We start from the raw sequence: 11,546 nt of genomic DNA on the forward strand, positions 1-11,546 counted from the left end.
GCTTAAGAATCGGGTTCCTGTCTCAGTTTTTCTGTGGCGGAGGCGAAGTTATAGCGGTTTGTGAACATTCAACTCTCCCACTTCACACTTTTTTTTTTTAGCTCGAATTCCCGCTCTCTGAGGGAATTGGTGCCTGTGCGGGTCTCCCTCCCTAAGGAACTACGATTCCCAGTGGCCCTTTGCGCGCGGGCTCCTGTACTTGGCCTTTCTGCCGCAGTGGCTGCCGGGAGCTGATGCCTGGTAGGTTGGGCTTTTGCGTGCGTGAGGGGGTGTGTGAGCGTTATGTGCGTGACCGCGGCTCCCGTCGTCCTCTGCGCTTGGTGGCCTCGCGGGGAAGAGGATGGGGGACGAGGAGGACGGGAAGAAGCCGCGAGTGCTGCAGATGGTGAGACCGAAGCGCGTGGCGGGGATGGGGGGGTGGGCGACCGGGCAGGCTAAGGCTGCCCCGCCACAGGGGGGCGGGGGGGGGGCGACAGGCTGACATCCAACAGGTGAAGCTTTCCTCTGTCCGGGGCTGTGGACGGGGAAGGTGGGCATCCGAACCGGGTTGTTTTTATTCGGCGAGAACCACCGCGGGCAACAGATATTTATTTGTTTTATTTACTTCCTAAAATTTCTAGGCCGCTTGATGGTAAATAGGGAGTGGGGGGAAACCTTAAAAGCGGTTTACAAAGAGATTGAAACAACTAAAATCGACCTTGCTTTAAAACACAAAAAAGTTAAAATGCTAAAACAGATTAATATTAACTCGGCTTTCCGATCCCCTGGGCACAAGGGAAAAGCACCTGCTCAGCCCATGCAGAGTTGAAAAACACCACAGTGTTGTTGTTATTACTGCTATTGCATTTATACCAGCGTTGTTATTGTAACAGAGTAATACGTTATCCCCACCAGCATGGCCAGCTGAAAAACACCATTATTATTATTATTATTATTATTATTATTATTATTAGCAGTAGCAGCAGCAATGCTGCCATTATTTACTTTTATATTCCTCATATGTGACCCAGTGTGGCCTGCCTAGTTCTTATCTTCTCTGCTGCCTGCAATTATCCTCTCAGCAACCCTGTGGAGTAGGTTAGACGTATGGTCTGACCCAGGAGCCCTCTTGGCTGAAACGTGGTGTTTTAAAAAATGTTTTTTAAAACTATTGCTTGTCCAAAATCCATCCACAGGAAAAAGTGCCCTCCTTAACCAGATAATTGTCTTGCTTTTTGCACATGGAGACATACTGCAAGCGTGAAATCAATATATCACCAGTACCATTTTGGTGAAAAGGTGGTTTTAAAAGAAATGATGGAAGGGCCATAGCTCAGTGGTAAAGCACACGCTTTGCATTTTGCTTTTTGTTTTGTTTTTATTATTTTTACTTGGTCTGAGTATGTCTGGCCGGGCAAGAAAGATTTACAGCAGGCAGGAACTTCTGAAGGTCGGGTTACAGTGTGAACAAGCTGTAAGAGCTGATTATTTTCGCCCAGATAACGTTCCTGTGGGAGTAGCCAGGCCACCGGGCTCTCCATGGATTACTATGCCTCCAGGGAGGAGGCGAAGGCGGCGTAGAGACAGGAGGCAAAGGCGGGGTTGTCGGGCTGGCGTCCTGGTAAGATTGCAGAGGAGTCCATCTAAACCACCGCTCCCTAGCATATTTCTTGCTAATGTGAGATCTCTTGCCAACAAGATGGATGAATTGAGGCTGCAGGCAGCAAAGAACAGCCTTGTAAAAGATTGCTGCGTTTTATTTGTCATTGAGACATGGCTTCAACCGTCCATACCAGACACAGCTATTCAGTTGGAAGGCTGTGCGGTACATCGTCATGACCGAGGCATGGACTTCGGAAAAACCAAAGGAGGGGGGCTGTGTGTATATGTGAACAAATGCTGGTCCAATAATTCGAAGACTGTGGGCAGTTACTGTTCACCGGATTTGGAATATGTGGCTGTTAAATGTAGACCAGCCTATCTCCCTAGGGAGTTCACAGCTGTTATGTTAACTGGTGTGTACGTGCCACCAGATGCCAATGCCAACCTGGCTTTGGGATGCCTGCAGAGCCTTATCAGCAGCCAGCAAGACAAGTATCCTGAAGCTGTGCACATCATTGCGGGAGACTTCAACCATGTTGAACTTAAAACAGTGCTCCCAACGCTCTATCAGCATGTGAAATGTCCCACAAGAGGGGACAAGACACTGGATAAAGTTTATTCGAATGTAAATCACGGCTATAGGGCTTTACAGCTGCCACACTTGGGCCAGTCCGACCATATGTCTCTGTTCCTGGTATCAGCATATATCCCACTCAGGAAACGGGCTCCCACAATATTAAAATCTGTTAAAATCTGGCCTGAAGGTGCTATTCACCAGCTGCAGGACTGTTTTGAGAGAACCAATTGGGATATTTTCGATCGTACAGACCTGGAGGAGCACACGGCGGCAGTTCTGTGCTATATCAATCACTGCACAGACACTGTCACAGTAAATAAATCCATCCGGTTTTACCCCAATCAGAAACCCTGGATGAATAGAGAGGTCCAGTGCCTGTTGCGGGAAAGGAACAGGGCTTTCAGGTCAGGCGAGGTGCAGCTTTACAGTGTGGCAAGAGCAAACTTGAAGAGGGGTATTCGACGGGCAAAATTGGATTATAGGCTGAGGATTGAGGATAATTTAAGGAGCAACAACACAAGACAGATGTGGCAGGGGATTCAGCATATTACCAACTACAAACCTAACCTTGGTGCTGTCGACGGTGACCCTTTGCTGGCGGAGGAGCTTAACCTCTTCTTTGCTCGCTTCGAGAAGGAGCAACCTGAGACGCCGGTATTACAGCCACCAGCCCATAGGGGCCCCTCATTCACGGTAGAGGAGCATGAGGTGAGACAGGTATTGAGGATGGCGAATCCGAGGAAGGCGGCTGGACCTGATGGCATCACTGGAAAGGTGTTGAAGGGCTGTGCGGATCAGCTGGCGAGGGTCTTTACTAAGATCTTCAATAAGTCCTTACACCAGTCTATTGTCCCACCCTGCCTGAAGTCGTCAACTATTGTCCCTCTGCCTAAAAAATCCACAATCAGTAGTTTGAATGACTACAGACCAGTTGCACTGACTCCAATCATCATGAAGTGTTTTGAGAAACTGGTGCGCCGTCACATTATTTCCCGTCTTCCATCAACTTTTGACAACTACCAGTTTGCATACAGGGCAAATAGATCCACAGAAGACGCTATCACCACCACTCTCCATGCTGCTCTGTCCCATCTGGAGCAGCCGGGGAGTTATGTGAGGCTGCTGTTTGTGGATTTTAGCTCTGCTTTTAACACTATCCTCCCCCATAGACTGGTGTCCAAGCTAGAGGCGATTGGACTCTCCAACTCCACCTGTCTCTGGGTTTTGGATTTTTTGTCAGAACGTTCTCAGAGGGTTAGAGTAGGGTCACATATGTCCACAGCCCTTAGCCTTAACACCGGCTCACCACAGGGTTGTGTGTTGAGTCCCCTGCTCTATGCTCTCTATACGTATGACTGTACAGCCATCTATTCCAGCAACAAAATCATCAAGTTTGCTGATGACACTACGGTGGTAGGGCTCATTTCAGGAGGGGATGAGTCCGCCTATCGGGACGAGGTGGAGCGGCTCTGTGTTTGGTGTGGAGAGAACAATCTGGCTCTTAATACGGCTAAGACCAAGGAATTGGTGGTGGATTACAGGGAAAAAAAGGCGGACATTCAGCCCTTGTATATCAACGGGGAACGGGTGGAGAGGGTGGCGGAATTCAGGTTTTTGGGAGTAACTATCGATCAGGGCATGACTTGGAGCGCAAATACCACTGCTCTGGTGAAGAAGGCCCAGCAGAGAATTTATTTCCTCAGACTTTTAAAGAAGAACAATCTGAGTGAGAGACTGCTGGTGTCCTTCTACCGAGGCTCCATAGAGAGCATTCTTACATACTGTATTTGTGCTTGGTTCTCCAGTTGTACAGCTAGGGAGAGGAAGGTGCTCCAGAAGGTCATAACCACAGCCCAAAGGATTATTGGTCATCCTCTCCCATCTTTGGAAGAACTGTACGGTTCCCGTTGTCTTAGGAAAGCAAACAACATCCTGCAGGATTCATCTCACCCGGGACACAGTCTGTTTGCACTACTGCCTTCTGGCAGGAGATATAGAAACATCAAGTCAAGGACAAATAGACTGAAAAACAGTTTCTATCCAAGAGCTGTGGCCTTTTTGAATGCTGTAACTCGATAGTGTGACCTGGGAGTTTGATGGGTGTGGGTGTGGGTGTGGCTGGAATGTGGTTTGTTTGGTTGTTGTTGTTGTTTTGCTTTTGTTGTTTTTAAGGGATGGCATCCAATTTCGTTGCACTTGTGCAATGTTGCACTTGTGTAATGACAATAAAGAATCTATTCTATTCTATTCTATTCTATTCTATTCTATTCTTTGCATGCAGAAGGTCCCGTGTTCAATTCCTGGCATCTCCAAGTAGATCTAGGAGAGTCTCACCTGAAAGAGCCTGGAAAGCCCCTACCAATCAGTGTAATGTAGACAGTACTGTGCTAGATGGACCAATGGTCTGACTTGGTATATAGCCACTTCTTACGTTGTCCTTCAGGGACCTTATTTTCTTTATCTTCACTACTTCTCTTTTAGGTACGGGCAGATGGGACTGATAAGAACTGTTTTACGTTTGTGCTCCACAATGAGGACCACACCCTTGGCAACTCCCTTCGATATATGATCATGAAAAAGTAAGTAAGAGTCCTATTGCCTTTTGATGGGGTGCCGAAGGTGAGGCCAACACATAGGCTGCCCGGACTAGCCATTGATTGCCTTATGAGGAGCACTTATGCGTGTTCAGATGTAGCTGGGACTGCTAATGGAGTCAGCTAAGTCAGTGGCAGGTTAATTTTGCCCATTTTGAACCTGTGGGATCTGGCTGGTTCAGAAAATTTTGGTTCAATTCAGTATACAATTAGATGGGACATAGGAAATTTGAGATTAGAACTGGAGCTAAGCAGAATGACCCTTCCCTAGTCATGGGCGTGTTCACTATGAAATGTGGGGTGGGAGGGTGGGGGATTATAATTCCAGCTATTTATGAGGAGGAAACAAAAACCCACTGTAGCTGTTCAAATCTCTGCTAAGTTCCCCACTACCATTTTAGGTTTCCCTGAATGTCCTGGGATGTATGTGATTGTGTGTGTGTGTGTGTGTAAGTGTAAGGAAACTACTGCAAAAAAGAGTGTATTTTTCTTAACCTGAAATGCCCCTAAGAACAGCAATCTTAACACGGTGGCTGTTGGATTGTGAAGAGTTGTGGTGAGTTTCCTGCCCCTGAAAGCCACACATGCCCAATCAATCCACATGTGCAAGAGACAGAGCAGTTTCTCCCTTTGCCAAATCGCCTTGGGTTCAAGTGCACTACCAGTTTACTTTAAGACTGCCTTTATCTTCACTTACTTCCAATAAGCACACATTGCTGATAGTATTTTTTGTTGTTGTTGTTGTATTTGGACATTGTGATTGACTATGATTTATTGTGAGGGGAATGAACCTAGGCTCCCCCTTGGCACTCCCCCTCCCTTTTCATCCAGAAGCAGAAGATTGTTGCTTCTGTTTTTGATTAACTAGAATTTGTCGTGTTGTCGAAATGTGACAGTCTTGGTTAACCTTAACTATGTTTTGTCTGAAGCAAGTCAAATTCATAGTTTATGAAGTTGACTCGCTTCAACAAATTGTAATTAAGATCAAGTTCTGCAAAGGGTTCAGATTGATATAAGAATTGGAGACCCCAGGTGTATATTATTTTAATAATGTTTCAATGTTTCACTTTAATTGTATTTAACCTTTTAGAATGTACAGTACTAGTCTTTATTTTTTCTGTGTTCTGCAATTGTGAGTCTGCCCCCTCCTATGCGGCATTCCATCTCCTTATCTGCCTCTGAAATTGGTACAAATGGCATGATGTTTTAGTACCAGCATGTAAATCTGCTATCCTTGAAGCTATCTGAGACCCAGTAAGAGGATTTTATGGTGCTCTTCCCTCACTGAAGGCTAGATTGCCAGGGTAATGTCAGACAGCGAAGACCTAAAATGGTCAAATGTTCTGGGCACATCGGGGCCACTCCAAGGTGATGCGGGGGTGAAGATACCAGTATGGAGCCACATGTGCTTTACTTTTCATGATCTGTAACCTTTCCTGATGCATATGAAGATGTTTTATGATGTTTGCTGTGTTTGAACTACTATATGAGCTTTTGCTCTGAATGCCTCAGGACAGACCTTTTCAATTGCCACATTGAGTTGAGTGAGCTCTTTCCTATTGCAATAGCTATAATAAATGCTGGATCCCTAAATCTGGATGCTGGACTTTGAAATAGTTTCCTTGGTTCTGTGGTTTATTCAAAAGCTGGTTGTTCCTCAGCTGGGTAATGAACAAGGTGGTGTACAGGTGAATTCTTAACACAAGATTTAATACTACACTGTGGTTAATGGAAATGAGAAGCCACAACCAAGTCAGAGGAAGCATGCAAGCCTGGGGGGTAGGTAGGCTTTGTTCCCATCACTATAAACCACCTTATTGCGATATCCGAGCACAACTACTCTCTATCATGAGTAACAACCTCTTCATTTCTCCATAGCCCTGAAGTGGAGTTCTGTGGATATAGCATCACCCATCCTTCTGAAAGAAAAATAAACCTCCGCATCCAGACCAAAGGTGAAGTGTGCAGGTCTATTTTGCTAAAGGGCAGCTATTCTTTGTGATTCATAGACAATATACAAACTTTTGGGTGAAAACTACACATTTTACTCACGCATAGCAAGAATCAACATACAGTGCACATAGCCAACCTGATTCTGAGCCTGCAAATTGCATATTAAAGCACAAATGATCCCTTACAGCCACAGTACAGCATCTCTGTCAGCTCTGGGTCTTTCCTTACAGTACCTGATCAAGGTGCCACAATCTGAGCTAGGTGGAGATGTCCTTCCCTTCCTTACATTATCTAGCTCCCTCTTACATGGTGTTGCACTATTTTGACAAGGCTGATTGGTGTATTCCTCACATCCACCTGGGCTATATGTCATTAGCTGCATCATTCCATACGCATCCGTGGCGAACAGGGAGGCCTACTGTGGTGAGCCCTTTGCCTTTGGGAAGCTTGCCAGTTAACTTTTCTTTATATCCCACCATCAGGCTTGGGCAATCCTGCAGAATTTAGTTGTGGGTTCTATGAGAAATGGTGCCTGCACATAGCACAACTTAGTGAATAAGAGGCTGAGTTACAAATGCTGTTCCGAATTTTGTCCCTGCCTTATGCAGTCACTCTCTGCACCGTCCTATTCTCAGCTTCAACATAAGGGATAATAATACTATCTTGTGTAACAGAAACCAGTGGCCTTATGCTTGTTGGACCGCAATTCTCATAATCACTGACCGTTGGCTATGTTATGTTGTGCTCAGTGTTTGAAACCAGGAAAGAGAAGCAAGGCCCTACATAGTGCCTGGAACCTGGGTTGTGGGGCACTGAAACACACTTTCTGGTCGCATTTGTGCTGCAGTGCTTGGCAGATCCCCCGGCTCATGCAGCACCCAAAGAGGCACATCTAGGGCTGCTCCGGGCAGCGGCAGGGAACAGTGGGGTGCTTGGCTGCAAATGTGGAGCTGCTTGTTCTGCTGCTTCAACTTCTTAAACAGCTCCCGCAGCTTTGGCACTTCAGTGGCAGCATGGATGCAAAACCACCCCGCAACCCTCTTGCTTCCCAAGGCAGCAGCGGGAGCGATCCTGCTTCCACAAACATCTCCTATTCTCCCTCCCTCTGTCAGGTGAAGCCTCCCGTTCTTCCCCTTCCCCAACACTGCTGCTGCCTTGTGAAGTGAGAGGGTTGTTCGGGTTTGCAGGGTTGTTTGGAGCTACAAGCAGCTCCACAATTGCAGCATTGATGGGGCTCCAGGCAACAGCACCTCTGCAGCATCCACAGCGGCACAGGGTCTGGCAGGGCTTTCTGAAGCCCCACAGCTCTCCCCACCCCACCCCCGGGCAGGCAGGTTACAGCTCACTTCGAATTCCCACTTCAGCAGTCTCTTTAACATAGGGCTGGTAGAGAGGGACTTCTCCAGTGCCCTCAGAGGCAATTAAAATTGAAATCTTAGGCGCAGTGTACTGCGACAAGAGTTCAGGAAATGCTTGCAATAATAAAATTCTCTATCAGAGAATGCGTCCTTTACTACTGGAGTTTCAAATACTGCTTGTGCTTCAAAGTACATTTCCCTCCAGGGTGCTATTCAGATGTTTTATTATTATTGTTGTTGTTGTTGTTGCTGTTAATGAATGACATATGGGAGGAGGAGACTAATGTCTCGCAGCAAATTAAACTGATCTGTAGAAAGCACAGCTTGAAAAAATGGGCAATGCACTTTTTTTGTAAACTAAGAAATCTTTAATAAAAATATACAGTCATACCTCGGGTTGAAGTAGCTTCAGGATAAGTATTTTCGGGTTGCGCGCTGCAGCGACCCGGAAGTAACGGAGCGTGTTACCTCTGGGTTTCGCCACATGCGCAGACGGTCAAAATGACATCACGCGCAGAAGCGGCGAATTGCAACCCGCGGATGTGGGTTGTGTTTGCTTCTGGATGTGAACGGGGCTCTGGAACGGATCCTGTTCACATCCAGAGGTACCGCTGTATAGGAGGCAATTATTATGGTCTTTTGCCTGCAGGCAGTTCTGTTTCACAAGTTCATGGCTCACCTGAAAATGGAGGAACCTATTAATGCAGAGGAAGGATCTGGACCCTCTTTAAGTCTTGCCTGACTCTGAATGCTTCCCTTTCTTCATAGCAGGCCTACCGGCTGTCGATGTGTTCCAGAAGGGGCTGGAGGAGCTCAGGGGTGTCTGCCAGCATGTACTCAGCAAATTTGAGGTGGGTCTTGTCATTTCCAACCCTCTTGAAATGTATTTATTTTAATTTAAGGATTGAGGTCCTTCTGCCAGAAACAGAGCACCATTTTGCTATTCTTGGGGTACCACAGCTGCAGTCCTTGGCTGCATCATCATTTCTGTTCTGAGCAGGGCAGGAACCAATTATCAGTTGTTTTTCTAGGTCACCCAAGAGTACTCAGCAAGGTGCAACATGTTATCAAAAGCAACTAAGAACTTATAGGACCTGTTACAGTGTGAAGTGCATGGGTGCAGGATTCAGTTACATTTTCTCTCCATCCCTCCCAATCCTCCATTCTATTGACACTGAGCATGTTTTGTACTCCTTGGTTTTTGAACCTCTCCCCTTTGTTTTCTCCTATTCTATGCTGCTATTACCATCCTTTTGTCCATGGGTGGTGGCATTTGACTACATAAGCAATGACACTCACAGCTTGAATATCAGAATTAGAAGGATGGATGAAGAGGCACACAGCCTGAGCCCAAAAGTTCTATTTACCTATTACAGCTAACAGAGGGGACTGTAACAGAATGTTGTGGTGCAGATTCTTTGGTCCATCCACCCCCTAGGAGCTGCATCTCAAATGTGGACAACAAATCCCTTAACCACGGCCTTTGTTTGCTCCCCCTTGCAGGCAAGTGTGGAAGAGTACAATGCCCAGAAGGATGTGACTATGGAGGAAGTATAGTCTTGAGTTCCAATCTGTTGTTCAGACCTGGCCACAGAACTTAGTCTGCTTTGGTTGTTCTGATGAATGGCCTTTGCAGAGTGTGGGACGGAGAGTGTGACCTTGCTCCTGCTTCTTGTTAGCTCATTGGCATTTGATGCCATTAACCATGGTATCCTCCTGGACAGGCTCCAGCAAATGTGATTTGGGGGCAGCGGTTCCAACCCTGTCTTCAGGACCGAGTCTGACATTGGGAGGGTGCCTTTTGAACTGGAAGCTGCAGTTATTGCAGAATGCTGCAGCATCACAATCAAGAGGTCTATAAATTTCATTAAATAAGTAAATAATGGCACCACCGTGACTTAAATTGGATTGTCTTGTTGTGGGGAGGGGGTGGGGTTGAGAAAGAAAGGGTCTTGTTTTTTTATGGACTAAAGTTTCCCCCCCTAATAAACATTGGATGATGGAATCCATTCCAACTTATTCTGTGTGTGGCTTTTTGTTTTTAAATGCTTTTGCTCCCTGTTTAGAATTCTCTTAAAAATTATTGTTTCATATCTGGTAGCAAGAAAGCATGAGGTCAATGACACAAGGAAGCTGAGCTAACTTGTCTGCGTTACTAGGAGCACCCAAAAAGGAGATTTTATTCACATCACTAGCAATGGCCAGGCACCTGCTGATAGCCTGACAGGGGCCCCTGGCCCAGCCTCCACCTCACCATTGGAACCTGCTGGTTGTTCACCTGCCTTTCACTTTGGCCCAGACGGTGGTGAGAGAGAGGATCAGCAGATGTCACTGCCTGCTTGCTCTCTGCATGGCAAACAAGCAGATGGGAGCAGTGATGAGGGAGAGTTGCTGCAGCTCCTGGCAGGGAAGCTGACTCATCCTCCATGGTGCCCCCTCCCTCAGTATCTCCACAACCTGGAACCAGAACAGTTCACCAGTAATTGTTGACAAAGGGCTGTATCCAGTGCTCTTTGTCGGCTAGCACAATGGCTGTTGTGCTAGCAAGCGAGTGTCAGTGTTGCACAGAAGAGGAATCCAATCAGCTGTGATAGTGAAAGCTTACTGCACAACAGGGTGCACATGCAGTCTGTTGTGCAACAAAATTAACCCACAATCTGTTTATGATTTTTCTCATGAGACAATGTTCTGGACTTTGTATGGCAGCTTAAAACATGTTCAGATAAGGCCTACAATTACCGTATTTTTTGCCCCATAGGGCGCACCGCCCCATAGGATGCACCTAGTTTTTTTGGGGGGGAAATAAAGAAAAAAAATTAGCCCAAGCTTCCCCCAATCCCAGCCCCGAGAACAGCCTGCTATCCGCAAGCCTAGGGAGGCCAGCGGTAAGTCGTGCCGGTCTCCCCAGGCTTTGGAATGCAGGCAGCTCGCCCCGGGACAGCAGGCAGCTCTGTGCAGCCATCGGGAGGCGGGTGCGACTTCGCGCCCCGCTCCGGATGGCTGCGCAGAGCTGCGCTCGCCCTGGGACTGCAGGCAGCTCTGCATTCGCCCCATAGGACGCACACACATTTCCCCTTCATTTTTGGAGGGGAAAAAGTGCGTCCTATAGGGCGAAAAATACGGTACATGGTACGTGCTTAGCATACTCTCTCCTTCCCATGTCAGCCACTGGGGCTCATGGGATTGTCTGCACTATGTTTGCATTCTCCAGAGGCACACACGAGAGGGATGAATTAGATAGCAGTATGAAGTATTTAGTAGATTCCCAGGCCCATGTAACCATTAATAAGAATCCTTCTAAATCTTTCATATAGGGAAATATTTTATTCACACTGAGCTGGGAGAATGACAGGGGTATGAATGTCACCATTTGCCGTACAATTGTTCCTTTACCTACAAATTGACCAACATGGCCCTGGAAGTGGCTTGATGGTGTGCTTTGCTTATGCAGATGTTAGGTCAGGAAGCAAGCTAGACCCAGGT

General features: G+C 46.8%; 1 protein-coding gene across 2 annotated transcripts; it reads left to right on the forward strand.

Moving 5' to 3' along the window:
- Positions 1 to 229: 229 nt before the first annotated feature.
- Positions 230 to 10,082, forward strand: LOC114589005 (DNA-directed RNA polymerases I and III subunit RPAC2-like). 2 transcript variants are annotated; one of them, XM_028714895.2, is made up of 5 exons: positions 230 to 385; positions 4,640 to 4,737; positions 6,631 to 6,707; positions 8,832 to 8,914; positions 9,567 to 10,082. In XM_028714895.2, the coding sequence occupies exons 1-5, from the start codon at positions 341 to 343 to the stop codon at positions 9,618 to 9,620; spliced, it is 357 nt and encodes a 118-aa protein (XP_028570728.2). In that variant the 5' UTR covers positions 230 to 340; the 3' UTR covers positions 9,621 to 10,082. The 2 variants fall into 2 exon arrangements, with proteins under 2 accessions (XP_028570728.2, XP_028570729.2); XM_028714896.2 differs by having other exon boundaries at positions 8,835 to 8,914.
- Positions 10,083 to 11,546: the final 1,464 nt, after the last annotated feature.

The sequence above is a fragment of the Podarcis muralis genome, chromosome Z, assembly GCF_964188315.1.
Source record: "Podarcis muralis chromosome Z, rPodMur119.hap1.1, whole genome shotgun sequence".
NCBI classification, from domain to species: Eukaryota; Metazoa; Chordata; class Lepidosauria; order Squamata; family Lacertidae; genus Podarcis; species Podarcis muralis.

Excerpts from the sequence above, each read along its gene's own strand:
- LOC114589005 (XM_028714895.2), top strand. The coding sequence starts at position 341 with ATGGGGGACGAGGAGGACGGGAAGAAGCCGCGAGTGCTGCAGATG. Across the intron at positions 386-4,639 it reads AGCCGCGAGTGCTGCAGATG|GTACGGGCAGATGGGACTGA; the intron begins GTGAGACCGAAG and ends CTTCTCTTTTAG. Across the intron at positions 4,738-6,630 it reads CGATATATGATCATGAAAAA|CCCTGAAGTGGAGTTCTGTG; the intron begins GTAAGTAAGAGT and ends ATTTCTCCATAG.